The sequence below is a fragment of the Scyliorhinus torazame genome, chromosome 12 (genome assembly GCF_047496885.1).
Source record: "Scyliorhinus torazame isolate Kashiwa2021f chromosome 12, sScyTor2.1, whole genome shotgun sequence".
NCBI lineage: Eukaryota > Metazoa > Chordata > Chondrichthyes > Carcharhiniformes > Scyliorhinidae > Scyliorhinus > Scyliorhinus torazame.
In genome coordinates this window covers 176,373,670-176,394,554 of record NC_092718.1, presented here as the reverse complement: position 1 = coordinate 176,394,554, position 20,885 = coordinate 176,373,670, and the positions used below count along the sequence as shown (strand labels likewise).

General features: G+C 45.9%; 1 protein-coding gene across 4 annotated transcripts in view; it reads right to left on the bottom strand.

The window, feature by feature from the left end:
* The window catches only part of psph (phosphoserine phosphatase), a 34,186-nt gene extending 17,314 nt beyond the window's left edge, over positions 1-16,872 (bottom strand). Inside the window, exons 1-4 of one of the 4 annotated variants that reach the window (XM_072469435.1) lie at positions 16,607-16,872; positions 11,009-11,185; positions 4,550-4,705; positions 1,522-1,656 (exon numbers count right to left, since the gene is read on the bottom strand). In XM_072469435.1, the coding sequence (XP_072325536.1) occupies positions 1,522-1,656; positions 4,550-4,705; positions 11,009-11,028 (311 nt within the window). In that variant the 5' untranslated portion in view covers positions 11,029-11,185; positions 16,607-16,872. Of the gene's footprint in view, positions 1-1,521; positions 1,657-4,549; positions 4,706-11,008; positions 11,186-16,268; positions 16,422-16,606 lie in introns of those variants that run through there. The other 3 variants (XM_072469434.1, XM_072469433.1, XM_072469436.1) reach the window with 3 other exon arrangements.
* Between the last annotated feature and the right edge of the window lie 4,013 nt (positions 16,873-20,885).

Genomic DNA, 20,885 nt, shown 5'->3' with positions numbered 1-20,885 from the left:
CAGCAGAATTTGTACAGGCTGAGTGAGTGGGCATATGCATGGCAGGTGCAGTATAATGTGGATAAATGTGAGGTTGTCCGCTTTGGTAGCAAAAATAGGAAGGTGGATTATCTGAATGGTGTAAATTGAGAGAGGTGGGTACTCAGCAAGACCTTGGTGTCCTCGTGTATCTGTCGTTGAAAGTTACCTGCGTGTTAAGAAGGCAAATGGTATGTTGGCCTTCATAGTGAGAGGATTTAAGTATAGGAATAGGGATAGGGATGTTTTACTGTAATTCTATAGGGCATTGGTGAGGCCACAACTGAAGTATTGGTGTCCTTGTCTGAGGAAGGATGTTCTTGCTTTGGAGGGAGTGCAGCGAAGGTTTACCAGGCCGATTCCTGGGATGGCAGGGCTGTCACACGAGGAGAGACTAAGTCGATTAGGATTATATTAATTGGAGTTTAGAAGAGTCAGAGGGGATTGCCAAATTTTGCCACACAGTATAGGGAGTAGTTCAGAAGAACGAGGGGAGAATCCCATAGAAACTATAAAATTCTAACAGGATTAGGCAATATAGATTCAGAAAGATTGTTCCCAATTGTGAGGGAGTCCAGAATTAGGGGTCATAGTTTGAAGATAAGTGGTAAATCTTTTAGAACTGAGAGGAGGAGAAATTTCTTCACCCAGAGAGAGAATGGTGAATCTGTGGAATTCACTACCACAGAAAGTAGTTGAGAACAAACCGTTGTGTAATTTCAAGAAGGAGTTAGATATGGCTCTTGGGGCTAAAAGAATCAAGGGATACGAGGGGGTGGGGGGCAGGATCTCTGAACTCGATGATCAGCCATGATCATAATGAATGGCGGAGTAGGCTAGAAGGGCTGAATGGACTCCTCCTGCTTCTATTTTCTATGTATGGTTTCCATGAATGTAAGGTTCTCACCACAGAGATCATTAGAGCTTTCAGCCTAGGTTTTATCAAGGTCAACGGGGAGTTTTCTTGCTTCACCGCTGACTGGAAAATCTGAACTAGTGCTCCTTTCTCCTCTATCCCAAGCCCCACTTTACAGGTTATTTCTCTTCAATCCCCAAGCAAGAAAATAACCCCTAGCTGGTTCGAAGTGTGGATGACACATGTAGTATTGAACCAGTGAGCCCAGAATGGCAGGGGGAGGGATGCAAACTCTGCTTGCTGCAATTCGACTATCTTGAGCAATGCTGATCCTGCAGCTATAATTTACACCTCACGATCTCCACTACAGAAAACAGGGTCTGTTTATGTGTCGGCAGAGATGATTGGACCACTCTCCATTCGAGGCACCAGCACAAAAAAATAGTCCCCATGATGAGCATCAGTTCATTGCCTGAAGATTTCTACACAGCATGAGTATCAAAAAAAGGAGAAATAAAAGAAAGTTTTTCTAAGCTTTTAAAAAAATCTTACTATATAAATGAAAGTAATTTCTTCCTTCTTGTTGCAACTACACCACTATGATAACTTTAACCACCTGAATCACGAGACTGCGTCCAATGACTTACTTAATGTCCTCTGTTAAATGAGGTGGATGGTCAGTTATTAATTTGTTCACTTGTTCGCGTGAAGGTCGTATTATAGCTAGTCGCTCTGTTAAAGCCTTCATAAATGGGACTGCTCCTCCCATTGCATTTCGAGTCCTGTAATAAATTTAAAGAAAGTCAATTGGAAAGAGTCACTGAATGTGACAACGTACTTCAAAAGAAGATATCCTCTGTGGAACAGCATGGTACTGTGCTCAGCTAGACAAAAACGGTACATCTAGCAACTTCACTACGCATTTATGAGGTACGATGACCAGAATGGTCATTTCATAGTGCTAATTTCTCCCATTGCTCAATCACAGTCAAGTTGAGACACCAGCCCCAGTATATTGGCAGCACGGTAGCACAGTGGTTAGCACTCTTGCTTCACAGTGCCAGGGTCCCTGGTTCGATTCCCAGTTTGGGTCACTGTCTGTGCGGAGTCTGCACGTTCTCCCTCTGTCTGCGTGGGTTTCCTTCGGGTGCTCCGGTTTCCTCCCACAAGTCCCGAAAGTCGTGCTTGTTCGGTGAATTGGTCATTCTGAATTTTCCCTCTGTGTATCCGAACAGGCACCGGAATATGGCAGCATGGGGATTTTCACAGTAACTTCATTGCAGTGTTAACATAAGCCTACTTGTGACAATAATAAAGATTATTATTGCAAGCTGTAAGGGCAGGTCAGGAACAGCACCTAACGTACTTTAGACTGAGGTACCAACAGAGTGATGGGATTACATTGAGCTATCTGCATCCTAAAGAAAATAAGATGGTCAGATAACCAATGGGCAACAACAAAAACCAATGGGCAACAATAAAACTCTCTGGACCTACCATGTCCAGTGAAGAATGGTGGTGGAAATGCAGAAAATGAACAGATGGAGGAGATTCCACGAGCATTGTCATCCTTAATATGGTGGAAACCAGCATATATGGTGTAGACAAGCTGCACATGTTCTAGAAGTGTTGATCCTACTCAGGAGGAATAAGGAAAGGGAGGGTGGCACGGTGACACAATGCAGCCTCACAGCTCTGAGGACCAGGGTTCGATCCCGGCCCCGGGTCACTGTCCGTGTGGAGTTTGCACATTCTCCCCGTTTTTGTGTGGTCTCACCCCCACAACCCGAAAAGATGTGTAGGGTAGGTGGATTGGACATGCTAAATTGCCCCTTAATTGGAAAAAATAGAATTGGGTACTCTAAAAAAAGGAATAAGGAGAGGCAATGTAAACTGAAAGGCTTTAAGAGAATGGCTTACTGGTTCACACATACAAAAATCATGAAGGTAGCTGGACAAGAGAAGCTTAAGGAATCCTTAGTGTATAAATAGGGTACAAAAGGAAATAAGTTACACCAAACCTTTATATAACACTGATTAGGCCTCAACTGAAGTATTAAGCTCAATTCTGGACATTACATTTTAAAAAAGGAGGATGTAGAGATATTACACAGGAATTAAACTCTAGATGTAGGAATTCATTTACACAATGACACTGGGAAATGTTGGGATTGTTCTCCTTAGAACAGTGTTAGGACTGAGTGTAATGACGCATTCAAAATTATAAACTATTTTGATAGAGTAAAGATTGAGAAACTGTTCTCACTGGAGGGGGGGGGGGGAGGAGGAGGAGAATCAATAATCAGAGGATACAAATTGCAAAAGAACATGGAGCAAAGGAGATTTTTTTTCAATGTAGCGAATTGTTAGGATCTGGACTACAATGCCGGACAGGGAAGCTCGTTCAATAGTAACTTCGAAAAGAAACTCTATAAACATTTGAAAATGAAAATAAAATGCAAGCCTACGGGGATAGCGCAGGGGTTGCAAGGGTCGAATTAAATAGTTCCTTCAAGGTGCCTGTATGGACTGAATAGCCGTTCTCTTTCCATGGTGCTCACCCTCATGCAGGTGGATGTTCCATCAAATCAGTCCATTCAATGTCAAAAGCACTTCATTTTCTTGTTCCAAATTCTACGTTAATGATTATTATACATACACATGGGGCGCGATTCAGCGGACTCAAGTTAAAGTCCGCTGAATGGCCCATTTAGCAGGGTGCTTCTCGCTGGCTGCAGCGCTCAGAAACATCCTACTATCCAACAGCCCTTTGCTGGTGTTTTTTGGCCTCAAGGAGGAGGCTCCCCGCCGAGGTCGCTCTAGAGAGTTCCTTTTGTCCAGCAGACCCAATTCACCCCACACACCGTTCTTTTGATCTTCCCTCACCCTCCCCAACTTTGGGGAGGCCCCCAGTAACTCTCCCTCTGCCCCCTCTACCTGGCAAGGTCGCCAGGTCCCGACCCCTGGCAGTGCCAACATGGCACCTGGGCACTGCTATTTTGGCACCCTGACTGTAACTAGGTGCCCAGGAGTCAGGGTGCCACCCTGCCTTGTCCCTGACCATTTGGGGGGTCTCCAATGGCCTGAGATCTACCCCCCTCCCCCAGGTGGCATTACGACTGGTTCAAGTTTGTGCAGACCAGTACCCAGGCGAGGTCTCACAGACATGGCAAGTACCCACGCGAGGTCTCACAGATATGGAAGGTGAATCCCAGGCGGCGGATGAATCCAGTGTCTGGTATTTAAATGAGCCATAAGGCTAATTTAAATATGCAGATCTGGATCTCGCCCAGTGAGGTTTCACACCCAGCACGGAGCCCAATTTGGGGCTCGCACGCGATTCACCCATCGTGCCTGAATCTGCACCAGGCGTAAGAGGGTCGCTGAATTGAGCCCTTAATATATCGGCTGGCTTTTTTTTTTAACTGCATAAGTCTGTACAGGAACGACTGCATTCTACTTTATTACCAGTGAAGCATACTTGCCAAAGACATCATTGTGATTTACAACATAATTAAAAGTATTCTCAGATCGCCGGTCATCCATAACTTGGGAGAACGAGAATCTAAATTGAAGGAATGTATGTGAAATATTGCTCAAAATAGGCAAGGACAGTTGACTGATGGTACTACAATGGACTTCCGATTATTAAAAGCAAAGACCATGAACACCTACATTTCTGCTACATCATCACCGACTCCACAGAACTTTGCGAGTTCATCAATTCCTTCTTCTTTTATCACCGTGCTGTCTACATCGAAACACACTGCATCGGCACTGTGAAGGATTGCTTTTGTTTCAGCAAGTGTAGTCATATTGCTTTGCAAATCCCTGTAGAAATCCAAAAAAAGGCAAAATTACAATCCTTTAGCACCCTGCACAGACAAAAGCTAAGGTGGCTAGACCATAGGCGGGCCACATATACACAACGCAGAATATGACCGCCTTTGGGTCAGATTGTGGTACGTTCCTTCAGATTCCCCTCTCTGTTCATTACTAATTTCAGTCCTTAACCTACTAACAAATTTTAATTGCTATCCTCATCCTCAGCAGTCCAGCTATGACCAAAATTCCAGAGACAATGGGATAATTAAAAAAATATTCTTTCACGAGACGCAAGCACAGTTGACAAGTTTAGCATTTGTTTTCCATCCGGTAAAAACACCTTCAGGAGATGGTGGTTAACTGCCTTCTTGAACCACTGCAGTCCATCCGGTGTAGGTTACACCTACAGTGCTGTTAGAAAGGAAGGGAAAATGAAAAAATGAAAATGAAAAGGGAGTTTTTTTGACCCAGTGAAGGAACAGCGATTTTGTTCCAAAGCAGAAGTGTGTCGCTTGGCAGGCTCCTTGCAGGTAGCAGCATTGTCATACTTCTGCTGCTGTAGTCCTTCTAGCTGGCAGAGTTTGCGGGTTTGGAAGGTGCCAAGTGATGGAAGTAGATTGTTCAAAGGCAGCGAGCGGCAAGTCAGCTAATTCAAAGTTTTTGTGGGCGTTTACTTCAAGTATCACGCAGATTCAAATCAAATTGGGAATTAACTAACCTGTGATCCCATTTCCTTGGAATCGGTCACCCAGCTTAAGGACTGCCCTGGATCCAAAAGATTTCCATCTAGTTCTTCCTTGCCCTGGTCTTGTCCAGAGGTTAATTGCAGAGGGTACACAACTCTTGGCTCATAACTGTCTAATTTTAGTCTTAACTCTCTAAACTTCCTTTAATAAACCTACATCTTTCCTCTGATGCAGAGATCAAATTTGAATATTGCAATCCAGGCTTTATACTCAATGACATTTATATAAAAGCAAATTACTGCGGATGCTGGAATCTGAAACGAAAGAGAAAATGCTGGAAAATCTCAGGTCTGGCAGCATCTGTAGGGAGAGAAAAGAGCGAACGTTTCGAGTCCGATGACTCTTTGTCAACATATTTATATAGCACCTTTAACATAATGAGGGCCTAAGGCACTTCACGGGAGTATTATAAAACCAACTATGACACCAAGCCACATAAGGTGATATTTGATGACCAAATGTTTTATCAAAGAGCTCGGTTTTAAGGAGCATCTTAAAAGGAGGAAAGCAAGATGGAGAGGAGGTGAGATGTAGGGAGGCTTTTTAGCTGCAATTCTTGTATTGGAAAACTGCATTCTAATTTATTACCAGGAGTTCAAAACTATTCTCAGGTCACTGGGGAATTACAACTTGGCAAAACTGGATTAAATTAAGGGGCCAATATTGCTCAAAATTGGTACTGCCGTAAGATTTATGGCATGCACCAGCACCATAGTGGTCAACTCGGTCTTGTGCATCACCTGGTGTAGCTCCAGAGCCCACTCTGGCAAGGCAGCTTCTGCTGTTATTTGCTGCAGAGGACGTTGCACGATTCTCTGGCCCCTGTTCTCTCCAAGCCCTCTTCATGGCCAGGTTAACTGTCCCTTTCAGCTTGCCTCTTCCACTGCCCTTCCAGGCAGTCAGCTCCAGAGGTCATGGCCATCGGTTGTCAGCATCAATGTCCACCATCTTCATATCTCGCTTGAAGGTGTCTCATGTAGCAGAGGTATGGATATCCTAGTGGCCAGTTCACTGTAACAATATGGTTGTCATCCATCTGATGAACATGGCCTAGCTAACGTTGGTTTAGCAATGAGTGTATACTGATGTAATTAGCACACTCCAAGACCTCAGAGCTGGTGACTTTGTCCTTATAAGCGATGCCCAGGATCTGTCTAAGAGAGTGACAGTGAAAACTGTTCAATCTTTTTTCCTCCATAGTATATGTTGTCCAGGTCTCACCACTGTTGACTGAGGACTCAGGCTTGTAAACTTACAAGTTCTCAGTCAGGTTGCTGTTGTTTCACACTCTTACTAAGCTTGGACATAAAGGCTGCAGCTGCGATGCGTGTGTTGATTTCAGCATCAAGTGACAGATTGCTGGTGATTGTGGAACTTAGATATGTAAAGATATCAACAACCTTCAAATGAAGAGGCCTTGTGGCTTCACTCAGTTGGTTGGACAGCTGTTTCGTGATGCAGTGAGGCCAACAGCGTGGGTTCAATTCCTGTACCGGCTGAGTTTTCATGAAAACCCCGCCTCTTCAAACTTGCCCCTCGACCGAGGTGTGGTGATCCTCAGGTTAAATCAACACCAGTCAACTCTCCCCTTCAAAAAGGGTAAAGCAGCCTCTGGTCATTTAGGACTATGGTGACTTTACATTATTTAACCCATCAACCGGCCATTTGAAAGATCTGCTGCTTCTTTCAAATGTCGGCGCATGCCTACCCATGATGGAAACAGATGACTCTTGCTACAAGAACATCAAGGATATATTGGCAGTAGAGAATGACGTAGTCACAATTCTGTGTTTTCATCAGCTGAACCAGAAGGTTCTCCATGATGATACTAGCTAAGCGGTAAAGTCCAGAAAAAGGCATGTACCATGCAACAACAGCATAGTGATTAGATTACTGGACCAATGACCCAGGTATGTTATTCTCTAAGTCTGAATAAAGATTGTAGATTTCCAGTTAACACAAATACTTTATTCAGTGGGTTCGTTCTGTTTCCAGAGCTTAATTAGATATAATACAGTCAAGAGGTATGACCAGTGCCTATGCTGAGCTGTCGCTGTGTGCTGCTGCTCACTAGCCCTGTGCTTCTGAAAGAGGCGGATCCTCCCTTGGGCTGGATCCTTTATACCTGTCTCTGATGCTGCCCTCTAGTGATGCTGTGACTGTTACATCTGTCTGTAGTCCCTGGTGTATGTGCAGATGTATGTACATATGTACAGATCAGTACATTTCCCCCCCCCCTTTATTTGTCATGTTTTCTAGACTGGCCTCAAGAAAACTGTACATAACAAGTAGTGAGAATATGCAAATCTTCACACTGTGAAAATGATAAAAGTAATACAGAAGCAATTAACTGTGTTGTGAGTCCATCGTGAGAAATGTCCATATTCGTCTTGTGCGAGTGTTGAAGTGTTGTTACAAATCTAGCCGGTTGGGTGCCTTACGGCTTCTGCTGGAGCGTCTTAACGGTGATAGTAGGGATGATGGTTTGATGTCCTCAAGAATATTGTCTGGCATTGTGTGGTGAGGAACGTCCTGTGGACAAATGGACTCGGTCAAGTCCAGTGTGGGAAATACTGGTGTTGTAGGTCAAATCTCTAATAGATCCGGCGGTTACGGCGAAAAAGTACTCCCGCAGACGATTTGATAATATAGGACCGCGGTGCCTCCCGCCTTCAGGGTCCCTGATTCTGATGGTGTCACTTATTGTCAGTGGCTTGAGTGGGATTGCATGATCGTAGTATAGTTTTTGTTTGGAGCATAGTGCACGCATGTCATCGAGAACTGGTGCGTTGCCGGGGTCTCGGAATTGCTTTGCCGGTAGGGTTGTCTGGATGATTCTGCCAAAGAGCATTTGCGCTGGCGACAGTCCTGTGCTCAATGGGGTTGCTCAGTACGATAACAGAGCTAGGTTGATGTCAGAACGTGTCTCGGCTGTCTTGCTGATGAGTCATTTAATGATGTGGACACCTTTTTCCCCTGTTCTATTTGATTGTGGGTAACGATTCTGCGTCGCACCATTGTCTGACCTCGACTTTTTACTGTGTTTGTGGTATTGATTCTATGTCATCGTTCGTGAAAGCTGTTTTGCTTGTTTGTTCTGGAGGAGATGTGAATTCGTGAGATTCTTTATCATGCCATAGCATGTTTGTCGTCTTGTCATTGTTTTGCAGTGTGCTGTGGCGTGGTCCTTCACGTGCAGAATTGTACCATGTTGTACAGGTCATTGTTTCATTGTTGTTGTTTCTGTCGTGTCTGTCTTTGTTGCTTTCGTTGTCGTTCTTGTTGTTTTTGTCGTTTCTGTCTTGGGTGTTTTCGTTGGCGTTCTTGTTGTTGTCGTTCTGGTTGTTCTTTTTGTTGCGCTTGTTTTCGCTTTTATTCTTGTTTTTTTTTTGTTGTGCTTGTTGTTTCTGGGATGCTTCTTGTTGCTTTTGTCTTTCTTGTTGTGCTGCATGTTGTTTTTGTTGTTGCTGTTGTGGTTTCTGTTGCTCTTGATGCACTCAATGAATGTGCCATGTGGATGATTTGAGTCATTGTCACAGTTATTGTTGTCAGTGTCCTTTGTGGTACCTGCTACATTGAGCGTTTCTTCTTGAGAATTGAGAGAATGATCTGATGTTGGTGACATCAGTCATTTGTGGTGAATTCGATTCCTCTTCTTTGCTTACTTGGTACTCCTCTTCTAGAGTCATTTCTGGTTCACTTGAATCATCATTGATTTCTAGGTGCTCCTCTTTTGGAGTCATTTCAGGTTCATTTGAATCATCTGTGATCTCTTTGTGCTCCTTTTCTGGAGTCAAAATCTTCACGATTTCATTTTGTTGTGGGTTATGGTGCTCCTTTTCTGGAGTCAAAATCTTCAAGATTTCTATTGACGTGGTCTCTCCAGAATCTTGGTGCTCCTCTTCGGGAGTCAAAATCTTCAGGATTTCTATTGACGTGGTCTCTCCGGACTCTTGGTGCTCCTCTTCTGGAGTCAAAATCTTCAGGACTGTTGGTGCACCTCTTCTGGAGTCGAAATCTTCAAGATTTCAATTGACGTGGTCTCTCTGGACTCATGGATGGCCGTCCTCTGATTATTGAGTGCTTCTGTGCAGACGAGCTGAGATATATCAGTCTCGCTGTGATCCTGCACATCCTGTATGGGAATTGTGACTTCTTCGTCACTTGTCTCACATACAGTGGGTAGACATTCAGTGTCTTCTTCTGGTGGCTCAAATAAGCTTGATAGATCTTCATGGTCTTGTACATGCATGGTGTTCGCTATGGAGTGTTTGCTTGCTTCCATTTTTGAGTCTGTCACCAAGCTGTCTGTGGATGCTTGCGTCACTCTCTTTGTGGAGGCTTGCGTCACTCTCTTTGTGGAGGCTTGCGTCACTCTCTTTGTGGAGGCTTGCGTCGCTCTCTTTGTGGAGTTTGTCATCGCTCTCTGTGAAGTCTGTCATCTCACTCTTTGTGGAGTCGTGCAGTGTTCTCGCTGTAGAGTCGATCTGTGCTCTCTCAACGGAGTCGTTCTCAACGGAGTCGTTCTGTGCTCTTTGTGTGGTGTCATCTTCGTCTTGGGTATTGCTGTCATCCAATGTATCGACGATCTGCCATGGCATTGGATTCATCTACCATGAGAAGAGTCGTATTCAGCTGTTCAACCGTGTTGCTGATGTTGTGATCAGGATCTCCGAATAGCTCAACCATGTCTCAGCAGTATTGTGCGATAGACAAATCATTGCTTTCTGTTTCGGAGTTGTGATCGTTCTCTTCATGTTCAATGAACAAATCATCTTCTTGTGTGGAGGCTGGGAACCTTTGTGGTGCGTGGACCACTCTCTATTTCTTGGCGTCAGGCCGCAGCATAATCCTGCACTCACAAGTCGGGATGTCATATATGCTGGGCTGAAGATTGCCCATGCGCACTCCGAGTTTCCTTGACTGTGCGCTCTTTTCGCAACTGCGCATGTGCGGCTCCATTCTCAAGATGGCTGCCGCTCAGAACCTCCGTCTTCCTCCGATTCAACCCTGCCTCCGCCTCGTGGTGAGTGTTCGCGCCATTTTTACCGATTTTGTTCTCTAACTAATGTTTCTGTGTTTGTAGAGACTCAAAGTATTGATTTTGTTCTTAAGCAAGGCATTTTTGTATAGCCATTTCTAGAGTTAGATACTTATTTTGTGAAAGTTCTTCCCTCAAATTTTTATCAAATAGTCCAGAAATTAATTGATGCATTATCAGTGTCTCGGAAATCAGCATAATCACAGCCTTGTGGTATTAACTTGAGATTTGTAATTAAATCAGAGATGGGCCCTCCGTTTCTCTGACAAGAGTTAAATCTTTCCAGCATCTCACCAGCCTGACCGTTACAGCGTTCATCAAATTTTTTGAGTATAATTTCGACTTTGGTGTTGTCCTCACCTTTTAAGTAATTAAAGCAATTATAGATTTCTCTAGCTTCATGCCCTCCTGTTGAGAGTAGTAGGGCTATTTTTGTTGCGTCAGAGGCAGTGCTTAAATCATTAGCTGTGATCAATATTTGGAACATCTGTTCAAACATTTTCCAGTTATAACTTAAATTACCGGTTGTTTCCAGCCGCCATGGAGTTCCAACAAGTTCCATCGAATCAGTTAGTTGTCAAGGATCCATTTGCTACGAAGTCTTCCACAGTCGAACATCCGGTTTAAGTTTTTCTTCTCTTGCTGGTGTCTAGCTAGCTTTCTGAAATCACTCCTGGTATCATATGTTATTCTCTAAGTCTGAATAAAGATTGTAGACTTCCAGTTAACACAAATACTTTATTCAGTGGGTTTGTTCTGTTTCCAGAGCTTAACTAGATATAATACAGTCAAGAGGTATGACCAATGAAGCCAAGGTAAACTGCCCATGCTGAGCTGTCTCTGTGTGCTGCTGCTCACTAGCCCTGTGCTTCTGAAAGAGGCGGATCCTCCCTTGGGCTGGGCCCTTTATACCCATCTCTGATGCTGCCCTCTAGTGATGCTGTGGCTGTTACATCTGCCTGTAGTCCCTGGTGTATGTGCAGATGTATGTACAGATGTACAGATCATGACACTAGGGACATGTTCAAAACCCAATATAACAGCAGGGGAATTCAAGTTAAAATTAACAAAATGAATTTGGAATTGAAAAAACTATTACTGCTGATGAGTATGTAAATGATGTGACTGTCAGTAAATACCCATCACTAATGTCCTTCGAAGCATCCTTAGCAAGGAGGCGGTGGCATAGTGGTATTGTCACTGGACTAGAAATCCAGAGATCCAGGTCCTGGTTTGAATCCCACCTGGGCAGATGGTGAAATTTGAATTCAATAAAAATCAATTAAAAGTCTAATGATGAGATAACAAATAGGTCAGACCAAGGAGAGCCAACGGATGTTATCTATCTTGACTTCCAAAAGGCCTTTGATAAGGTGCCTCACGGGAGACTGCTGAGTAAAATAAGGGCCCATGGTATTCGAGGCAAGGTACTAACATGGATTGACGATTGGCTGTCAGGCAGAAGGCAGAGAGTTGGGATAAAAGGTTCTTTTTCAGAATGGCAACCGGTGACGAGTGGTGTCCCGCAGGGTTCAGTGTTGGGGGCCACAGCTGTTCTCTTTATATAGTAACGATCTAGATGACGGGACTGGGGGCATTCTGGCTAAGTTTGCCAATGATACAAAGATAGGTGGAGGGGCAGGTAGTATGGAGGAGGTGGGGAGGCTGCAGAAAGATTTAGACAGTTTAGGAGAGTGGTCCAAGAAATGGCTGATGAAATTCAACGTGGGCAAGTGCAAGGTCTTGCACTTTGGAAAAAAGAATAGAGGCATGGACTATTTTCTAAACGGTGACAAAATTCATAATGCTGAAGTGCAAAGGGACTTGGGAGTCCTAGTCCAGGATTCTCTAAAGGTAAACTTGCAGGTTGAGTCCGTAATTAAGAAAGCAAATGCTATGTTGTCATTTATCTCAAGAGACTTGGAATATAAAAGCAGGGATGTACTTCTGAAGCTTTATAAAGCATTAGTTAGGCCCCATTTAGAATACTGTGAGCAATTTTGGGCCCCACACCTCAGGAAGGACATACTGGCACTGGAGCGGGTCCAGCGGAGATTCACACGGATGATCCCAGGAATGGTAGGCCTAACATACGATGAACGTCTGAGGATCCTGGGATTATATTCATTGGAGTTTAGGAGGTTGAGGGGATATCTAATAGAAACTTACAAGATAATGAATGGCTTAGATAGGGTGGATGTAGGGAAGTTGTTTCCATTAGCAGGGGAGACTAGGACCCGGGGGCACAGCCTTAGAATAAAAGGGAGTCACTTTAGAACAGAGATGAGGAGAAATTTCTTCAGCCAGAGAGTGGTGGGTCTGTGGAATTCATTGGCACAGAGGGCGGTGGAGGCTGGGACGTTGAGTGTCTTTAAGACTGAAGTTGATAAATTCTTGATTTCTCGAGGAATTAAGGGCTATGGAGAGAGAGCGGGTAAATGGAGTTGAAATCAGCCATGATTGAATGGTGGAGTGGACTCGATGGGCCGAATGGCCTTACTGCTGCTCCTATGTCTTATGGTCTTATGACCAATGAAACCGTTGTCGATTGTCGTAAAAACCCACCTGGTTCACTAATGTCCTTTGGGGAAGGAAATCTGCCGTCCTTACCCAGTCTGGCCTACATGTGACTCTAGACCCAAAGATGGTTGACTCTTCACTATCCCTCACTGAAATGGCCGAGCAAGCCACTCAGTTCAAGGATAATTAGGAATGGGCAACAAATGCTGGCCCAACCAGCGACACCCACATCCCAAGAACGAATAAAAATGCTGGTACGATCGGTGTGTGAATCCAGACCCACAACAATGTGGCTGATTCTTAACTGCACTTGGGACATGCCAAATAAACCACTCAGTTGCCAAGCGCATCCCACAGCTCTAAACATTTCAGGTAATATCCAAGAGTAATTAATATCTTTACTCCCATTTATCTCATGCAGATATCCTTTGCCCCCCTGTTCCAACCCCACCCAGCAACTAACCAACCCCACCCAGCAATCAACCAACCTAGTGATACAAGTTACAACAACCTGATGTGTCTGTTGCCATGTTTTACTGGCTCACTGGCCTCCAGTTTAATTGGTTGTTCTTCAGATATAAATATTGAGAAACTAACTTAAAAAGAAGTTTCCACCAGGATACCCAAGTCTTTAAAAATCTGAGAAGACATACATATGCCTAATACTGTCAATAGTGTTAACTGGTCAGTCTGCTGGTGTCTTTATACATGCAGATGATGATGGAAATTGTCACAGTCAGCATGCAGGAAGTTTATTGTCCCTTTCTCACTAGTCAAAGTTTCCACTAAGTCCACCATATTACACACTTGTGAACTCTCTCATTCGGCACAGAGGGGCATGAAGGTTGCCCCATTATTATTTTGTCGGGGGGAAAAATTGTTACTTCTGATTAAACTTCCTTTCGTCTGTTTAAGCATAAAATTCTCCTGCAGTTTGATAATTAGTCTTTGGGGGCCGGTTAGCTCAGTTACGTGGACGGCTGGTTCGTGATGCGGAGCGACGCCAAAAGTGCAGGTTCAATGAGCTGCAGTTACCCCACCACTTCGCTCAAATTATTTAACTTCTTCAGCTGACAGGGTAGCCTCCATCCAGAATAGAAACAAATAAATACCCTTAACAACCAGCCCTCGTCCAACTTTAACAAATCAATAAAATAAATAAAAAGAAATAACACACATCCCACACAAGAAAAAGAAAATACAAACTGGTACAAGAAACCCCAACAAGTCCCCATAACCATATGCCCTCCCCAATAATACCAAGACCCCATACAAAATACAATTGACTCGGCCCCTGTCTACGCTTCCTAACAAAAGCATCAGTCTCCTCCGGCGCATCAAAATAATAGTCTTTCGAGTCATAAGTCACTCAGAGGCGAGCAGAGAATACCATCCCAACCAAACCCAACTTTTATACCTTAGCTGTAGCCTTGTTAAATGCCGCCTGCCTTTTTGCCAACTCCGCTCCCACAACTTGATTAGAGCCTAATGGCATGGCCTTCCCATTTGTAGTCTCAGTTATCCTTTGCCAACCTCAGGACTCGTTCCCTCTCCTGGTAACTATGGAACCTCTCGATGATTGCCCGTGATGGTTCACCTGACGGTGGGCTCGATCCAGTTCGGGAACGAACGTTGATCCACCCTCCCCCACCATCTTCCCAATCATCTTCGATATTAAATGAGTTAGATTTGGGCCCTCCACTCTCTCCGACCGCCCCATGATTCTAAGGTTCTGCCCTCTGGGGTGATTTTCCAGGTCATCCACCTTGGCTCGCAGTGCTTTATTAGCACTGGTCATCATCGCCATCTAGAAACAATCCGATCACTCTGGTTTAGAGCCACCTTCGCCCCTCTGTAGCACTGCGCCATGCGCTTTTACCATTTCATCAGTCTTGGCCGTAGCCGATGTTGAATGGGAGCTATGGTCACCTCTATTAAATTGTGGAAGTCCCTGTTGAATTGTGGAGGTCCTCAGAGACAGCCTGCTGCAGTTTCTTAAATTCCACTGCCAAGGTGCCTGTAAGCATCGCGATCACCAATGAAGTGACCTGAGTCGCTGTAGCGGCCTCCGTCGCTTTCTCAGCAGATGAGCCCAAAAAGGCTTCTAAATCGGTCGACAACTTGCTGGCTTCTTTGACCTGGACTTTTTGGGTATTTCTCTTTAATGGGAATCTTATCTCATCGAATTATCCAAGTTTTAACCCCCCCCCCCCCCAAATAAAACCGGGCGAATAAGCTAAAAATAACGTACCCAGGCATGTGCAACTACTCCGTACATGCCGCCACCGGAAGTCCTGGCCTCGCCTTCTCAACCATGCCCCAGGTGTGGTGACCCTCAGGTTAAATCAACACCAGTCAGCTCTCTCTGTGAAAAGGAGGGCGCAGCCTATGGTTCTCTGGGACTATAAGCACTTTCAGTTCATTTCAGTAACTAGACTCAAATAATTTCTCTTTGATCAGTTTTAAAAAAAAAAAGAGTAGAAGCCACATTTTGGGAGGTTGACAATAATCTCACAATTATCTTGCTCACATAATTTATTAATGCAAATGTTGGGCTTCCATAGACATTGATGCCTTGCAAAGGGTTTTTGGAGTTATAACAAAATGGATCAGTCCCTACCAAGCTGCCTGCGAGAAGTTTCAAGCTGCAGAAGAGATGATTTTAAATAGTCCCATTTTCCTGCTTTCTCCACTTATTTCATCCTCTCCCCCTACCCAGAAAGAAAATTATGACTTCCTGAAGGCTGTAACAGTACATAATCAAGCACCACATACGAATAAATCTCTGGAAAAAAGTTCCTCCTAATTCCTTCCTGCATGCAACTAATTGATGACATCCTGATCTTCAATCAGGGGTTTGATAGTTTTCTGAACACATTTGTTCGTTTCCTGGGGAACTGGTTAGCGCTTTGCACATCTCGGTTAGTTCCTTGGGGAACTGGTTAGCGCTTTGCAAACCTGTTAGTTCCCTGGGGAACTGGTTAGGGCTTTGCACATCTCTTGGTAGTGCCTTGGGGAACTGGTTAGGGCTGTGCGCACCTCTGTTAGTTCCCTGGGAAACTGGTTAGCGATTTGCAAATCTCTGTTAGATCCCTGGGGAACTGGTTAGGGCTTTGCACATTTCTTGTTATGCCTTGGGGAGCTGTTAGTGCTGTGCACACCTCTGTTAGTTCCCTGGGGATCTGGTTAGCGCTGTGCACATTTATGTTAGTGCCCTGGGGAACTGGCTAACTATCTATGGAAAGAACACTGGCGCCTTTACCGTCACTCTCCACAGCTGTAGCATAGATGCTTAAAAGCTCCCTGTTGCCACAACTCGGGGTCCCGGAGTAAACAACCACCACCACCCAGTCAGTCTCCCCGGCTGCATTCTCCTGGAGCCGGGTATTTCAGCAGTCAGTTCGGGCCTTCGCAGCGGACTCACAGCAATCCAACTTCACCTCGGGTAATTTGCGGCCACCGCGTCCGCGATCGCCCCGCCGCCGGCGCGACCTTCTCCTCGGCCCCGAGATCAGACGACACCCGCGCACTGACAGGAGGGAGCCTCCCCGCAAACCAGCCCGGCTCCCAGATTCCCACCCTGGCCGTCCTGCCACTCACCTCCCGGGTTCGAGCAGGCTTCCAGCGCCGACCATTCAAACGCCGGCACTTCCACTTGTCTTAATCTGGCCGCGAAAAATACTTAACAAGCTGTCCGGCACAAAGATCGCGTGAGATTTCTTCCCTGGTCGAATGTTTCAAAGCGATTTAATCTTCCCCACAAAACAGCGACACGTCACTAAGCTCTATGGAAAAGCACCCCCCATGAATCACAAGATGCGGCGCCGCTTTAACCAGAGCACAGCCACCAGCGTTTGACACCAATAGACGCCTTCCCACGCTCCGGGAACACGCAGTACTTCTTTAAAGGGGCAATATTAGGGTCTTGCTTGTTCCCCGGTGGTGTGCCCCACCGTACAAGTTATTTTGTATTAAAAGACCCCCAACTCTCGTGGTGCTATCCTCTACAAAAGGGGAGGACCACAATGTTCGCTTTATGAACTATATTTAAGGGTCATCGGAATTGGGAGCACAATTCAGCCCTTTGAGCCCGCGCCGCCATTCATTCAAATCGTGGCTGATCTCTTCCTGGTCTCAAAGCCACCTCGCTACCTGTTCCCCCTATCCCTTTAACCCGTTTATTTTTTAAATCAGAAATATATCTATCTCCCTCTTGAAACCATTTAGTGATTCGGATCCCACCACACTGTGGGGCAGAGAGTTCCACAAATTCACCACCCTCTGCGAGAAGTAGTGGCTCCTCATCTCAGTTTTCCATCTACCGCCTTTCAACCTAATACACTGAGGAAGTTTGAAGAATGCATTTTGATAACCAACCCCTCAATACAACCCTGCATTTTCTATCACTGCCCTGTGATCATATCATGTTGCAACTGTAGTGTAAAAACAAAGGTTTAATGAACTATGTTGGGGGGGGGGGGGGGGGGTGTGGTTAGTGATAGACATCAAGAAGATGTAAGATAAGATCATAAGAAATAGAAGCAGGAGTAGGCCATTTGGTCCATCAAGCCATTCAATAAAACCATGGCTGATCACATTGTGGCCTTAACCCCACCCTCCTGTGTGCCCATCAAAAACTCAACCTTGAATATATTCAATGGTTGAGTCTCCACTTCTCTCCATGGGAGAGAATTCCAAAGAATCCCAATGGCTCCTCTAAGTTAAGAAATTCCTCCCCATCACTGTCTTAAACGGAAGATCCCTGATTTTTCAACACTGGCCCCTGGTTCTAAAAGAAACAGCCACACTGCTAATCACACAAGCCCCCTCTGAATCTTATCCAGCTGGTTCAGCAGAGTTGTATCACCCAGGAATACACTGCCTAATAGAGTGGTGAAAGTAGATTCAGGGGTAACTTTCAAAGGGGAATTGGATAAAGCCTTGAAGGGAAAACAATTTCAGAGCGATAGGGACAAACCAGGAGTTGGACAGCTCTTTCAAAAGCAGCACCACAGGCATGTTGAACTGAATGGCTTCCTTGTATGTTGTGTAATAAGATATATATTTTTTAAATTGAGAGTACCAATTATTTTTTCCCAATTGAGGGCCAATTTAGCATGGCAAACCCACCCAGCCTGCACATCTTTGGGTTGTGGGGGCGAGACCTACGGAAACATGGGGAGAATGTGTAAACTCCACATGGACAGTGACCCGGGGCCGGGATCGAACCCGGGTCCTTGGCGCCGTGAGTTGTACAAAAGATGACTTTCCATTCTTATAAACTCCAATGAGGATAGGCCTGACCTGCTCAACCTTTACCCATAAAACAACCTTTCATTCTAGGAATCAGCCAAGTGAACCTTCTCCGAAGTGCGTCCAGTGCAAGCATAGCCCACTTTAAGGAAGAAAACTAAAACTGTACACTGTACTGTGGAAAGAGCGGGGAGTGACATAGGAACTTTAATGAAGAGAAGTGTGAAGTGATATATTTCGGTAGGAAGAATGAGCATAGGTAATCTAAACAAAAGGTACGATTACAAAGGGGCTGCAAGAGCAGAGGAATCTGGGATACATTTGCAGAAATAGGAAGATAGGGTGCCAAAACAAGGATATGATGATGAACATTTATAAAACTTAATCTCGAATAAAATATTGTGTCAAATTCTGGACTCCACACTTTAGGAAGGATATGAAGAATTTAGAGAGCATGCAGAGCAGCACAGTGACACAGTGGTTAACACTGCTGCTTCATAACGTCTGGGGCCCCGGTTCACACCTTGAGTGACTGTGTGGAGTTTGCACATTCTCCCCATGTCTGCGTGGGTTTCCTTTGGATGCTCTGGTTTCCTCCCACAGTCCAAAGATGTGCAGGTTAGGTTGTTTGGCCATGGCTAATTGCCCCTTAGTGTCCAAAAGGTTGGGTGGGGTTATGGGCATAGCGCGGGGATGTGGGCTGTTTCTTTTAGAACCAGGGGCCAGTGTTGAAAAATCAGAGATCTTCCGTTTAAGCCAGTGATGGGGAGGAATTTCTTAACACAGAGGAGCCATTGGGATTCTTTGGAATTCTCCCATCTTTCAGCTTTCCGGGACGGTACAAGATCTCGTAGTTGAAGGTGGAGAGCTCGATCCTCCACCTTAAGATCTTGTCATTTTTAATTTTGCCCCGCTGTGCATTATCGAACATGAAGGCTACCGACCGTTGGTCGGTGAGGAGAGTGAATCTCCTGCCGGCCAGGTAATGCCTCCAATGTCGCACAGCTTCCACTATGGCTTGGGCTTCCTTTTCCACTGAGGAGTGGCGGATTTCTGAGGCGTGGAGGGTTCGGGAGAAAAAGGCCACGGGTCTGCCCGCTTGGTTAAGGGTGGCCGCCAGAGCTACTTCGGAGGCGTCGCTCTCAACCTGGAAGGGGAGGGACTCGTCGATGGCGCGTCGTGGCCTTTGCGATATCCGCTTTGATGCGGCTGAAGGCCTGGCGAGCCTCTGTCGACAGGGGGAAGGTAGCGGTCTGTATTGCGGGCGGGCCTTGTCTGCATACTGGGGGACCCACTGGGCGTAATATGAAGAGAACCCCAAGCAACGTTTCAGGGCTTTGGAGCAGTGGGGGAGGGGAAATTCTATAAGGGGGCGCATGCGTTCAGGGTCGGGGCCTATTATCCCATTGCGCACTACGTATCCCAGGATGGCCAACCGGTTTGTGCTAAAAACGCACTTTTCCTCGTTGTATGTGAGGTTCAAGGCGTTAGCGGTCTGGAGGAATTTTTGGAGGTTGGCGTCGTGGTCCTGCTGATCGTGGCCGCAGATGGTTACGTTGTCGAGATACGGGAACGTGGCCTGCAACCCGTGCTGGTCAACCATTCGGTCCATCCCCCGTTGGAATACCGAGACCCCGTTCGTGACACCAAATGGGACCCTTAGGAAGTGGTATAGACGCCCGTCTGCCTCGAAGGCTGTGTACTTGCGGTCACCTGGGCGGATGGGGAGCTGTTGGTAGGCGGACTTGAGGTCCACGGTGGAGAAAACCTTATACTGGGCAATCCGATTTACCATGTCGGATATGCGGGGGAGAGGGTACGCATCTAGCTGTGTGTACCTGTTGATGGTCTGGCTATAGTCTATGACCATCCTTTGCTTTTCCCCGGTCTTTACTACTACCACCTGGGCTCTCCAGGGACTATTGCTGGCCTGGATTATGCCTTCCTTCAGCAACCGCTGGACTTCAGGCCGAATAAATATCCGGTCCTGGGCGCTGTACCGTCTGCGCCTAATGGCGACGGGTTTGCAATCCGGGGTGAGGTTTGCAAACAAGGACGGCGGTTCAACCTTGAGAGTTGCGAGGCCGCAGATAGTGAGTGGGGGTATTGGGCCGCCGAATTGAAATGTTAGGCTCTGCAGGTTACACAGGAAATCTAATCCCAGTAATGTGGGCGCGCAGAGCTGGGGAAGGACGTAGAGCCTGTAGTTTTTAAATTCCCTCCCTTGCACCGTTAGGTTCGCGATGCAGAACCCTTTGATCTCTACGGAGTGGGATCCTGCAGCTAGGGAAATCTTTTGCGTACTTGGATGGATGGTCAGAAAACAGCGTCTTACCGTGTCTGGGTGAATGAAACTTTCGGTGCTCCCGGAGTCGATCAGGCATGATGTCTCGTGTCCGTTGATCAGCACCGTTGTTGTCGTCGTCTGGAGCGTCCGGGGCCGTGATTGATCCAGCGTCACCGAAGCCAGTCGTGGTCGTCGTGTCTCGGCGTCTTCTTCGGACCCCGTGGAGCCGTCGATGCTGGGGTCCTTTGTTGTCATCCAAGATGGCGGCGTCCATGAATCGCACGCGGCCGGGGGTGGACAAAATGGCCGCCCCCATGGATCGCACGTGGTCGGGGTGGA